The sequence below is a fragment of the Hemicordylus capensis genome, chromosome 6, assembly GCF_027244095.1.
Source record: "Hemicordylus capensis ecotype Gifberg chromosome 6, rHemCap1.1.pri, whole genome shotgun sequence".
NCBI lineage: Eukaryota > Metazoa > Chordata > Lepidosauria > Squamata > Cordylidae > Hemicordylus > Hemicordylus capensis.
The window spans coordinates 169,520,886-169,534,780 of NC_069662.1; the positions used below are offsets into that span (position 1 = coordinate 169,520,886).

General features: G+C 48.4%; 1 protein-coding gene across 3 annotated transcripts in view; it reads left to right on the forward strand.

Moving 5' to 3' along the window:
- Positions 1 to 13,895, forward strand: part of LOC128331750 (zinc finger protein 501-like) — a 39,657-nt gene that overhangs the window by 17,314 nt on the left and 8,448 nt on the right. Inside the window, exons 2-4 of one of the 3 annotated variants that reach the window (XM_053265560.1) lie at positions 3,172 to 3,292; positions 3,579 to 3,692; positions 4,064 to 5,096. In XM_053265560.1, the coding sequence (XP_053121535.1) occupies positions 3,172 to 3,292; positions 3,579 to 3,692; positions 4,064 to 5,096 (1,268 nt within the window). The remainder of the gene's footprint in view (positions 1 to 3,171; positions 3,293 to 3,578; positions 3,693 to 4,063; positions 5,097 to 13,895) is intronic. The other 2 variants (XM_053265561.1, XM_053265562.1) reach the window with 2 other exon arrangements.

Below are 13,895 nucleotides of genomic sequence, written 5' to 3' on the forward strand. Positions count from 1 at the left end.
TAGGCCTAAATAAAAGAATTTATATGTCTTAATGATTAATCCTGTATCCTGAACCATACTATACTGATGTATATATTCCATTATCAAGTCTAGTTAATCCTTTGGCTGAGTAATTGCGAGCACCACGTCGTCTGCATATAATTTTATTTTATGTTCTTGCCTGGCCATTTTAATTCCGGATATTTTATTCTCTTGACGAATCTTCCTTGCTAATGGCTCAAGAGCCAAGATGAACAATAAAGGAGAGAATGTACAACCCTGTCTTGTCCCTTTCATAATGAAACATGTTTTAGATATTGTCCTGTTTACTATTATCTTCGCTGTTTGTTCCTGATAAATACTTTAAATCCATGAGAGGAAATTTGGCCCACAATTCATCTTTTTCAACACCATAAGCATGAATGGCCATTCTAAATTGTCAAAGGCTTTCTCCACATCAAGGAAAATCATCACTGCCTTCCTGTTTTCCAGGCTGATGTTATCAATAGCATTCAGAATATATCTTATATTGTCTTTCACATATCTCTTCGGGACAAATCCAGTCTGATCTGCATCGATTATGTCTTAAAAATTTCTTTAATCTGTTTGCCAAAATAGCCATAAAAAGCTTGTAATCCACATTCAGCAATGAGATAGTTCTATATATGATTCTGGACGAGTTGGATCATTCCCTTCTTTATAAATCAAAGCCTCCTGCCATGAAGAAGGCACAGTATGGCAATGTTGTATTTCGTTCATCATCTGGGTCAGTGGTTAAATTAGAATTTCTTGAAATGTCTTATAATAAACTGCAGAAAAACCATCTGGCCCTGGAGATTTATTCAGTATTAACTTCTGTATCACCTCTTTTGTCTCTTCCTCTGAAATTGGATTATTAAGTATCTCTCTCTGCTGATCTGTAAACTCTAAAACTTGTGAATGATCTAAATACCGTGTAATCTTCTCCAAATCTGGCATTTTCTTCTTGTATAATTAGGTATAATATTTAACAAACTGGTCTGCTATCCTATCTGCTGTCGTGACAAACTCTTTACCATTCCAGATTGAAGTAATAATTCTCTTCTCCTACTCTTTTCTCAATTGGTCTGCCATTAACTTATCAGGTTTATTGCCCTTCTCAAAATATTTCTGCTTAGTAAAATTTATTTTCTTATAAGTCTCTTTTGCTTTGATAAGATCTATTTGTTTATGAGACTCCTTTATTTTTTGTAATATGTCTACTGACGTGTTTTGCTTGTGCCTTGATTTAAGCTGCTGTAATTCATTTGTCAGTATCTCTTTCTGCTTCTGTAAGGCTTTCTTTCTATTTGAGGCCATCGAGATGAAAGCTTTGCTAGATTCCCACACTGTAAATAAGGATACATCCGATGTCATATTGATTTGGAAGAAGCTCTTTAATTCTGTTTGACACTTCTGTTTGATATCCTCTTGTAATAATAGAAGATTGTTAAGTCGCCATCTTCTTGGGGTTATCTTTCCCCTTTTTACATTTACACTTAATGGATTATGATCTGCATAAGTTAATGGTGCCACTTCCACTCCTGACAATTTAGGTAATACTGACTTTGACATCCACTACATGTCTATTCTTATGTTTTATGAGGTCTTGAAAAATAAGTATATTCCTTTTCTAAAGGATATTTATATCTCCACGCATCAACCAGAAACAATGATGACATGTAATCCTCCACATTTTGGGGTAACTTGCCAGAATTCTTGAATGGAGAAGAATCGCACATGAGGGGCTGGTTGTGCTGGCCAGAGGGAGCCTCCTCCTATTCCCTTCACCGCTGTTTGACCAACCAGGTGTGCTTTTCTGTCTGCCATTGCAAATGCCGGCTGGTGTATTTCTCCGGGAACCCTTTTGACCATGTCTCTTTGAATGCTGGTGGGCCACAATTCATGGCCTCCTTTGCCAAAGGGGAGCAAAGGCAGAACAAGTGAGAGAGGCCCTGCCTGGAGGTTCCTCCTCAGTCCTCGCCATCCCTTTGGCACTCATCTGCATGGATCTGTCCACCACCAGCCCTGGGCTCTGGCAGTCGCTTTCTACACTTCTTAGCTAGCAGGTTGTTTTCTCACTTTGGGGTGAGACCTGGGCGTCCCATGTTCTGGGTTGCCCAACAACTGTTAGTGACGCCTGTCCGTGAACAGCCCAAGTGAGCCACCTGCACAGGCTTCTCGAATGGCAGCTGGTGGCTCCCGATGTGCTGCTCTCTGCTCCTCAGACCAGGGGCTGGAGTACAACACCCATCATCCCCAGACACAGTTGCTAAAGGCCACTGTGGCAGGGGATAATGGGTGTCGTAGTTTGACATCTGGTGACCTGAGGTTGGGCAATCCTTGCCTCACAGCACAGTACTCTGGGCCTGTGTAGATTCTGTGCTTCTACAATCACACCACATCTTCTGAGCACCCCCCAAATCTCTGCTTCTGCTCTCTTGAAGGAGCAACCTTCTACGTCCTGGGAATGTTAAGGTACATAGGAAGCTGCCATATACTGAGTCAGAGCATTGGTCTGTCTAGCTCAGTATTGTCTTCACAGACTGGCAGCGGCTTCTCCAAGGTTGCAGGCAGGAATCTCTCTCAGCCCTAGCTTGGAGATGCTGCCAGGGAAGGAACCTGGAACCTTCTGCTCTTCCCAGAGCCACTCCATCCCCTGAGGGGAAGATCTCTCAGTGCTCACACTTCTAGTCTCCCTTTCATATGCAACCAGGGCAGACCCTGCTTAGCTAAGGGGACAAGTCATGTTTACTACCGCAAGACCAGCTCTCCTCTCCTAGGAATGTGCTGGCCGGTGAAACCTCTTGAGCCAAAGGGGCAGTGAGCAGGATTTCCAGGCACAAGGCATGGATTTTCAGCCCTTGTCAAATGACAGTCGTGTTCTGTGCAAGAGAGCAAATCTTGGAACGTAGTCCAGGCTGTGCTCCCAATGCATGGACAGCTGTCTCGGGGTGTGCTTTGCTTTTGAGCCAAACACTTCCCACCCTTCTGAATGCCTCTCTTCCCCCCGCCAGGCTGGTTGTTCCCAACCAACTTGGAGGACACTCTTCCTTCCTAAAAGCTGGAACGGGCTGGTGAGGAGGAGAGTCCACTTTCGGGGATGCAGTTTACCTGGGGGAGGACCGGAGATATCCAGGGATACATTCGGGGCTTGCTTTATCGTTGACACAGGTGATGTTTGAGGACGTGGCGGTCTATTTCTCGCCAGCTGAGTGGGCAGAGCTAGCGGAATGGCAGAGGGACCTGTACCGGGCCGTGATGGTGGAGAACTACGAGGTGATCGCCTCGCTGGGTAAGGATCTCTCCAGTCCGTCTCTTGGAGGTTTGGACTGTGTCTGAGAGTCTGGGGGGAGAGCACCATGAGCAGGGGCCCACAAATGGAGGCGTGGCTCACTAAACAGCCATCACGGGTGGATGCCACCGACCCGTTCTCATCCCACGTGTCCTTTGGTGGTCAGCAAGTGAAAGACAGTTGCTAAGACAGTGTGTGGGGAGGTCCTTTGTCCACCCTACCAACCCTGTGGTTGTTGGACGAGGATAAGGAAGGTGCTCTGTACTGTCCTCTGCTCCCGTGACAGGCCGTCTGCCCACCAAGCCAGAAGTCATCTGCAAGATAGAGCGCGAGGAGGAGCCCTGCATGGAAGAGCCCCCAGAGCCCCCCCAGAAGAAGAGGCCTCTGAGCCCCTGGCTGGGTGAGTCGCTTTGTGGGTCTCTGCTGAAGGTCTGGGGGGAGGAGGATAGGCAGCCCAGGGCAGAGATGGCTTCCCACCATCTCTCGGGAAGCCTCTGGCCCAGACCGAGAGATGTGGCAGAAAGCCTCTTCTTTGGCAGAAAGCCTCTTCTATCCCCACTTTTTGGATCTGGGTGGTGCATCCTCCCCCCCCCCATTTAAAACATTTGAGCTTTCTGTGGAATGTATCCTGTTTTGGCAGTGGGACATGATGTTTCTTGGTAGGGATCATGTGCACGGAGGAGTACGCAAAACCCCCGAACAAGCCACAAGTGCCAAGGGGGGCTCAGTCCCAGTCCGTGACGGTGGGAATCTCTTTTCCTCTCTTCCCAGCAGGAGATGGAATCAGGATGGAGGAGGAGGAGGGAGAAGGCGAGAGGGCAGGCCCAGCCCGGCGCGAGCGGAGGAGCAAGGTCTGCCCTGCCAGGGCGGAGAAGCCGGTGACCCGGCCGAAGACGGCCCCGCCCCAGCCCGAGGAAGGGGCTCTGCCGCGGGTGACCCTGAAGATGAACCCGCCCAAGTGCCCCGAGTGTGGCAAGAGCTTCCTGAGCAATGTGGCCATGACCATCCACATCCGGACCCACACGGGGGAGCGCCCCTTCGCGTGCCACCTGTGCCCCAAGGCCTTCCCCTCCCGAGGGGACCTGACGCGGCACCTCAAGACGCACCTGCGCCAGAAGGAGGCCCCCGGCAGCAGCCCCCTCCCCAAGAGCCAGAAGTGCCTCACGGCCAAGCTGCAGCTGCTGCGCCAGCTGGGGGCGGCCCCAGGCCCCAAGAAGCCGCACACTTGCCCGCAGTGCGGGAAGAGCTTCAGCAAGAAGCAGGACCTGCGGAAGCACCAAGGGACCCACTCGACCGAGAGGCCCTTCTCCTGCCTGGAGTGCGGGCGCAGCTTCCGGCTCAAGCAGATCCTGGTGGCCCACATGAAGGTGCACGTCGGGGAGAGGCCGCACGCCTGCCCGCAGTGTGGCAAGCGCTTCAGCCAGAAGCACCACGTGGAGAGCCACCAGCGGGTGCACACCGGCGAGAAGCCCTTTGTCTGCACCACCTGCGGCAAGCGCTACGCCCAGAAGCAGCCGCTGATCAGCCACCTGCGCGTCCACACGGGCGAGCGGCCCTACGGCTGCGCCGAGTGCGGGAAGACCTTCCGCAACCAGGCCACACTGACCATCCACAAGCGCATGCACACTGGGGAGCGGCCTTACCGCTGCCTGCTCTGCGGCAAGACCTGCAGCCAGCTGCAGCATCTCAAGAGCCACCAGAGAGTTCACCGCGGAGAGCAGCACCTCATCGAGGCCGGCGACAGCAAAGCCCTGGCCCTGAAGAGGGCCCGCGAGATGGCGGAGAAGCCCTACCCGTGCCCCAGGTGCGAGAAGCGCTTCCGGGACGGGAAGATCATGGAGGCCCACCTCAAAACCCACGAGGAGACGGAGAAGGTGCTGAAGCTGGCATCTGGCTCCACCACGCCCAGCCACAGCCTGCCTCTTCCTGTCCAGCCCCCAAAGCCTCTGCTGGAGCCAAAGCCCATCAGCAGAGGGACAAGTGCAAGCAAGAGGCCTCCTGGGGCGACCCAGCCAGGCCCACCGGCTGTGAGAAGAGCCTTTGCGTGCACGGATTGCGACAGGAAGTTCACACAGGCAAAATACCTTACAATGCATCGGAGGAGCCATACATGAGAATCTGGGGGCGCTATTAAGGGAAACCTTGTGAGCAATACCTTCGGTATGGAATGTTTTGAAGTGCAAGCTTTCAGATTACACAGAAATCTTCCTCTGGCCATGTGCTGAAGAAAAGAGACCTCTGAATTTTTTTTTTTTTAAGTCCTGCTATAAAAGCATATGTTTATAGGGGAGATTTCCCCCTTCTATCCTCCTTTTCTTCCCCAGGAAGACGAAGCTTGAAGAAGATTTCTGTGTAACATGAAAGCTTGCATCCTAAAACACACATTGCTCCAAATATCTCAGTTTTTTGGTGTTTTCTTTTTCTGTGGCTACCATGTCGCCATTTTTGACTTTGAACTCTGGATGTAGCAGGACACTGCTCAGTAGTCCTTGATAACCTGTTGCAGAGACTTATGCCTTATCACTGTCCTCCATGGAAGATGTCCTGGGCAAAACGAAAACAAAAAAGATCTTTATTGCTGTTGGATGCAGCGATGGCTGCAATCTGAGAGGTCACAGCCCTGGAGGATGGAAGCATAGCCGTTAGCATCACAGTGGGACCTCCTCCACTTTCAGAAACTGTGGGCCTCTTTTTACCAGCTGCTCGGGACGAAACAGGTCATCACTTTCACACTCTCCTCGTGAGCTTCCAAAGGGCACCTGGCTGTATGCTGCTGGGGGCAGGAGTAGACCTTTGGCCTGATCCAGCAATAGGAAGAAAGCGAGTGGAGCCCCAAGAACCTTGCCCCAGAAAACCCATTCTAGTTTATGAGCCTTTAAAATTATGCTTGGAACTTGGTCCTTTCCATGCATGTCCTTCTAAGAGAGGTGGCATGCCCCCCGCCCCCAATTCAATCCGTGATTAGAAATTTGCCCCCTCTCAAAGTTGCCATGGTCCCCTGCTTTGCCCTAAGTCAGGGTCAGACCGACCACTGTCTACATTATCCAAAGAACTTCTCTTGGGCAAACTTGCAGGATCTCTGAACAGACATTTATCCAGGTTTGCAAGTCGCTGCTTGTCCAGCTGCCTGTAATGGGGGCTGTAGGACAGGGATGAATCTGTGAATCGGAAGAGAGTTGCAGAGCAACCCTTCCTGCAAGAGGGGTTTGTTGCATTCGGCAGAGGTGGGGGTAGCCAAAGGAGGCATGGCTGCCTCTGCTTCCCAGAGCTCTGTTTGCACCTCTCTCTCCCACCCTGGAGGCTGGCCATTCGTGGGGTAGAGCTGCATGGTTACCCACACAGCTCTCTACCTGATGAATGGCTGCCTGCCAAGGTAGAAGAGAGAGGAGCAAACGGAGCTCTGGAAAGCAGAGGCAACTGTGCCTCGTTTGGCTACACACACACACACACACACACACACACACACACACACCCCTGCTCATTATGACAAGCCACTTTGGCAACCCTGTGCATGTTTACTCGGAAGAAATCCCCTCTGAGTGCAGTGGCATGACCGTGCGTAGATCTCTGTGTGAGCAGGAGGGTAATTTGTGTGGACTTGGGTTTGCGAGATTGGGTTAGTTCCCTGCCTTTAATCCTGACTGTTCAGCCCAACATGGTGTCTCTCCCAGCTGCTGGGGCCTCCCTTCTTGTCTTTTTTTGGTTTCGTTTTTTAGGTTGTGAGCCCCTTTGGGACAGGGAACTCTTGTTTTATTTCTTTTTCTATGTAAGCCACTTTGAAAACTTATTTGTTGAAAAGTGGTATAGACGTATTCAAAATACTGTACTTCTGTCTGTCTTGTTCACACAAACCAGGTAGCAAATGGATAACAGTAACCCCCTCTTCCCAAGTGCACTTAAAAGACTGGTCCTAGTTCCAGTTGACAATACCGATTGTGTGAACACCCCTGCTCCATCTATCCCAGCACGTCAAAAACCACCGCTGGTGATAGCATTGTGAAGATATTTTTGTAAAGTAAAGGTGCAAAGGAGATGGTCCCAACTGTGGTGGACAGAATAACCCTAACCCAGCGGACATCCTCTGGGATTTATTTTAATCTACATTAGTGGTCAAGAACATTGAAGTCCAAGGGGTGAGTTATCTCAGTGCAGTGAATCCATACAGAGAATACACTCTCTGATTAGCAAGGTCTGGGTTACTCCCCTATAGGCCTTGTTTTGGGAGTGGGTCGGGGGGCGGGGGCTTAAAGCTATTATCCATCCGCTGGACGTCCTTTTTCCCTTGCATCAGGGTTGCTCTGCCCAGTGAATTATTTAGCCTCTGGGTAGCACTTAACAGTGTTGCTGGGTGTCTCATCAGCAACACACCCCACTGTTGTGAGGAAGGACACTACGGTTCCCATTTAACATATGAGGCAGCGGCGGAGACACTTTGAGCGGGGGTTCCCCCCCCACAAAGAACCCAGACCATGCTCAGGGGCCACACTCCTGCATCTGATGTCAGGCGCGCAGGGGGCATTGGTGCACCTGCAAACAGGGCCACTTTTGAGCAACTTCAGCCAGCACTGGGCTCCCAGCCTGGCCAGTAGTTGCCCTGCCCCCCCCCCCAATTCCGGGTTTTATCTGGAATTTAAGCATCCACTCAGATTGCTTAGCCCACCCAGATTCTCTCAGATTTCTTCTTCTTCTTCTTCTTCTTCTTCTTCTTCTTCTTCTTCTTCTTCTTCTTCTTCTTCTTCTTCTTCTTCTTCTTAAGCTAAGCTCTATCTCTTGTAGAAGAAGAGTTATGGAGCAAAACGTGAAGTCACTATTCTGCTCAAAAATTATTTTCAATCCAGTTTACATAGTATGCAAATTAGGCGCCTGGATTTGGAAAGCCAGAATACAGCAACCCTGCCGGCCAGGAACACGTCTCCCTTCTTTTAGGCGCTCCGGCAGCCGTGGTGCTGGCTTTAACTCACTATTTACTTGCAAATGGGGCCACAGGGCCCAGTTGGCAGACCCAACCAAGGCGGCAGGGGGCTGGACAGGGGTCGCTGGCGTTCTCCCTCTGCCACTGGAATGATGCCTGGTCTCGGAGGTGGCAGAATGGACTGTAACACTTGAGGCTGGCGATGCTTCCTCATGCCAAGTAAAGATCCTCCCTGCAAGCAGAGTATTAGCACAGCAGGGACAGAAATTCTAATCCTTCTCCCTGCTGTGAGTTTTCTGCTTGCAGGTTTCAAAAATAATGAAACCTTTTCTGAGTAAAATGCATCTTCCCTCTCCCCCACCCCCACCCAGCAACCTGCTAGAGAAAAAGGATCGATTTGTGGGGAGAAGTGGGGCTGCTTAAGGTCTTGCTTTTTTCACAGTAAGATGTAGCACCCCAGATGCCAATTGTGAATTGCCTTGTGTGCCCTTCTCTCTCTCATGATTGTGCTGCACACGGGTCCATTCTGATTCTTGAGGCTAAATTGTAGAACCAAGTTCGACTCTGCATTCAGTGTTTCCTGAAACAGGGGTTCCCAGATGTTGTAGACTACACCTCCCATTGCCGTTGCAGCTGGGGATTGTGGGAGTTGTAGTCATCATCTGGGAATCCCTGTTACAGGGCATACTCGCTCTGATGCTCAAATGAATGTAACCCTTCTGATTTCCCTGCAAACTTGCATTCCCCTTCCCCTCCTCAGAACACACAATGCTGTGTCATGTTGATTTCTAAAACTGGTTTGAAAACCAAGTTAGTTGAAAGCTGATGTGAGATGGTGCTGTAGCCTTTCCCCGTCCCCCATGCCCCCCTGACCTTGAGCCCCCTCCTTTCTGCCCACCTCCCTACTCCTCCCTCAACATTTTTCCCATCCAAAAAAGAGGAAATTCTAGATATCGCAAACTTCCCTTTCCCCTATTTTATTACCCCTCTGAGAGTTTGTGTGGTTTCCTTTTCTTTGATGTAGTGTTGCTGCCTAAACTGGGGGGAAATGCATTCAATAAAATATGAATTTTCTTTAAAAGAGTGAGAGAGGGGCACCTTTTCACTTCCAGTGGGCATTCTTTCAGACCTTTGGGCCCTTGGAAGTGAGACTGGCAGCAGCTTTTCTGCAATCTCCCTGTGATGGCCCTCTGGTCCCACAGATGAGAACGGGTCCTCAGCGCCCATCAGCTAAGGAGACTGGCTTTGAAAATGACAGCGGTATTAAAATGCGCTCAATAAATAAATAAATACCATAACCATTTGTTTGTATTTAATTTGAAATGAACTTCACAAATGACAAACAAGCCCGTAAAGTATCCAGTAAAGACAAAGCAATCAAAATAAACAGCAACCTAGAAGGGCAAGAGGCAGTTTTCAAGACGAAAGGCAGGTGTGGGAGGTGGCGTCTGTTTTCAGACAATTATCAGGGAGGGGGCTGCACAGAACTCTTGGGTAGAGCTCTGTGTTCCTGAGATGGCTCCAGAGAAGGCCCTGCTCCTGCCGGAGGCTAGCCTAGCCCCTTCATGAGGCAGAAATTGGGGCCTCCACCTCATAGGGACATAGGAAGCTGCCATATACTGATTCGGACCATAGGTCCACCTAGCTCAGTATTTACACCTACTGGCAGCGGCTTCTCCAAGGTTGCAGGCAGGAATCTCTCTCAGCCCTATCTTGGAGATGATGCCAGGGCGGGAACTTGGACCCTTCTGCTCTTCCCAGAGTGGTGGCTCCATCCCCTGAGGGGAACATCTGACAGTGCTCACACTTCTAGTCTCCCATTCAAATGCAACCAGGGAGGACCCTGCTTAGCTAAGGGGTCAAGGCATGCTTGCTATCACAAGACCAGATATTGTGCAGGGGGTGGCAGAAGTAAAACTTGCAGTCTTCATCACTGACAAGGTCGACAGCTGCTCCCCCCCCCACACACACACCCCACTTCAGCTATATAACTGCACAGACCTGCTCCAAAGTCCACAAATGGGGACTCTCCGGTCCTTGCTGTCTTTCGTGCTGCTGCCACCTCTTGTCTCCATCTGGATTCTCCTCCTCAAGGGGATGCCTGCCTGCCTGCTCTTGTGTTTTACTGCCCATGAGCAGCAGTGAGACCACATTACTGCAATCGAAAGGTAAACTCCAGTTCCAAGAGCTAGCTCTGCCTGCATCGCCAAGGGGTGAAAATGTAAACCAATTTGTGGTTCTGAAAGGATGGAGTAGGCCTCCTCTAGGTGCCAAAGAGACATGAGCGCCTGCTCCTTCCCACCCCACTCCCTCCTTGAGTGGGGAGGGAGCGCCAGGCCTGCCTCCCCAACCCACCCCCCTCTTCTGCCTCACACAGTGAAATGCAGGAACCGGGTGTATCTTGGGGAAGCTGCAAGAAGGAACCTTGGAATATGGATGAGGCCCATTTGTAGGAAGTTGCTCCTTGGCAAATTTGTTCGCTCTGTCTTATGCGGAACTTGAATTTCCACTGCACGGAAATCGGGAACGGATTCTTGTGTGAAAGGACTGTGGGTTCAGTCATCCTACTGCAGAAGCGCTCAAACGTGGGTCCCTAGATGATGGAGCACAAGAATGCAATGCCCACCATCAGCTTTGGCCATTGTGGCTATGAATGATGGGAGTTGTAGTCCAACAGCATCTGGAGTCGCAAGAAGCTGGGACCCCTGCCTTAAGGGATGGCAGTGGTCTAGATGTCTGGAGGAAGAGTGTACTTGAAGTTTTTCTGCCTGATGCAGGGCCGTGTGAAACTTGGAAGCTGGCACCCCTTCCTTAGTAAAATGAATCCGCGCAGTACAAGAGCCCACTGCTGGAGGGTGGCTGCTGCGTGTGAAGCAGGAAGGGGCTCCCCCAGACCGCCTTTGCGCTGAGCTGCCAGGGGGGTCCTCGCCTCAGGATGGGATGATGGGCTTTGTAGTTGAAGTTGTCTCCGTCCCTGACAGGATCCAGGGGAGGAGCATCTCTCCTCTTTGGTCTTGCACCCTTTCCCCCACCCTGCAAAGGGGCAAAGCAAAGGGGCGGCAGCAGAAATATTAACAATAACAAAACCTCATAAATGCACTCCATTCTCAAGGATAGACCATTACCACTTAAGAGGCAGTTATAATATTATAATACTATATCATCATCATCAGAAATCACCATCAGCCAATTACAAAAAACAACTTTACTGGGAACAGCCTATATTTTGCAGTGATATCTATAATAATAGCAACAATACTGATAATAAAATTCAGCCATCCCAGGTCCTTGAGAATGACTCAATGTCTGGATAAAACAAACCAATAATTAACACCTGTCTGACTGTGTAAACAAGAAATGACAACAACAACAACAAGAAGGTAGTACCCAGTGAGGCACTACCTTGGCATGGTTGTTGGGCTTGTGTGCTCTGAGGAAGGTAAGAGCTATGCCAGAGGTCCAACCATACTGGACAGGTCTCACCAGAGGAGCCAGACAAAAAGTGCCTCTCCCATCAACAATATGGTGAGACGTAACTTTAATAAATCTATACCGGATCAGTCATCGCCCGGGTCAACAAGGACCGTGCCAGGTGCTGGAGTCCCTGGACATCTGGTGGCAAGTGGGCAACAGGACTCAGGATCTTCAGTTGAGCAACCAGGGCTGGAGACTGCAAGGTTACTGGAAGAAACATCGCTTAACCGGAAAAAATATACGAAAAATGCCAACAAGGAAATAATGATCTGCTATTAAAAGTCTAGTCCAACTAGAAGAGATTATTTAAAAACAATGTACCAAATTTGGAAAGAGAAGCATCCAGATACAGAAATAACAGAACAAAGGCTAGCAGACCAGAGAAGATTCATAATAAGAAATAAAGTATTCACAGAAGTTGAGCTGGAAGAACTGCAAAGAGCAACACAGACTCAAGATATGGAAGAAGAATTACCACCAATTGAAGAAGTTGCTCAGGTGCAGGTGGAGGAGGTGTTGGAAATAGAGGATGCCACTGTTGCTGAACTGTTCCAAAATCAAAACCAGGCAACCTCCCCTTTGCCTTCACCTCAAAAACCCAAATGCCATTTAACAGAAAAGCAACAAGAACTAAAGCAAAAAATAACTGAGCACATGAACCAAACAACCACCAGGGTTCAACTTCCAGCTCTAAAAACAGTTGCCAAAAAACAACTTGCTCAGGCATTAACAGATGTCAGTGCTGCACTTGCAGAAATAACAACCAATAATTTACAAGAAACAAACCAACTAATGTACAGTGCAGCAACAATAACAACACAAGAGCTCAGATATAAGATCAGTGGACCTGTAAAAAAAGAAAGCAGTACATCACCTAAATGGAAGATTAGATTAGAAAATAAAATCGCCAGGCTTAGATCGGATGCTAGTAAATTGAAAGATATGAAAGACCAGAAGCTGAAGAATGAAAACACCAAACAGTATCTGATCCAAAAATACCACCTAAATTCAAGGAAAATTAGAGAAGTCCTGGAAATAATAAAGCAGCAAATAACAGCAGTGTCAAAGAAGATTAGCAGATACGAAGCCAGAATTACACAACACAGGCAGAATCTCCAATTCCAGTCAAATCAGAGATGTTTCTACCAAAAAATAGAAGGAGAAACTGCAAGAAACGTAGAAACACCAAATAAAGAAGAAACAGTGCAATTCTGGGGGAAATTATGGAACAATCCAATAGATTATAATAAAAAAGCAGGCTGGGTGAAAGAGGTCAAAAATGTAACCAACAAAGGCAAGATCTAATAATAACACCAGAATTAATAAGTGAAAGAGCAAAGAAAATTAAAAATTGGACTGCACCAGGTGACAATGAACTGCATGGCTTTTGGCTTAAACACCTAATAAGCCTTCATAAATAACTATCAAAACAGTTCAATCACATTTTGCAAGGAGGTGATATTGAACAATGGCTAACAACTGGGAAAACTCATCTCATCATGAAAGACCCAGCAAAAGGTGCAGTTCCAAGTAATTATAGACAGATCACCTGTCTGTCAACCATGTTCAAATTATTAACTGGAATAATAGCAGATGAAGTGATGCAACACTTATTAACTAACAAACAGCTTCCAGTTGAACAGAAAGGAAATTGCCAGAACACCAGAGGCACAAAAGACCAGCTGCTGATTGACAAAATGATTTTAGAAAACTGCAAGAGAAGAAAAACAAATCTAAGTTTTGCATGGATTGACTACAAGAAAGCCTTCGATTCATTGCCTCACACATGGTTACTAAAATGTTTAGAAACAACTGGTGTCAGCAAAAACATTCAGATATTTATTAAAAAAAGCAATGAGCATGTGGAGGACACAGTTAATCAATGGAGAGACACTTGGACAGGTTAGCATTAGAAGAGGCATTTTCCAAGGGGACTCACTATCCCCTCTGTTGTTTGTAATCACCATGACCCCACTTTCACAAATACTAAACAAAACAGGCCTCGGATACCAAACTTCTAAAACATCAAGTCAAATCAACCATCTGCTGTACATGGACGGTCTGAAGTTGTATGGAAAGTCCCAGTCAGAAATCGAATCACTGCTAAACACTGTCCGTATATTCAGACACTAGATCGTAAGACCAGGAAAATCATGACCATCAATCATGCTCTGCACCCCTACAGTGATGTAGATAGTAGGGGTGTGCACAGAACCG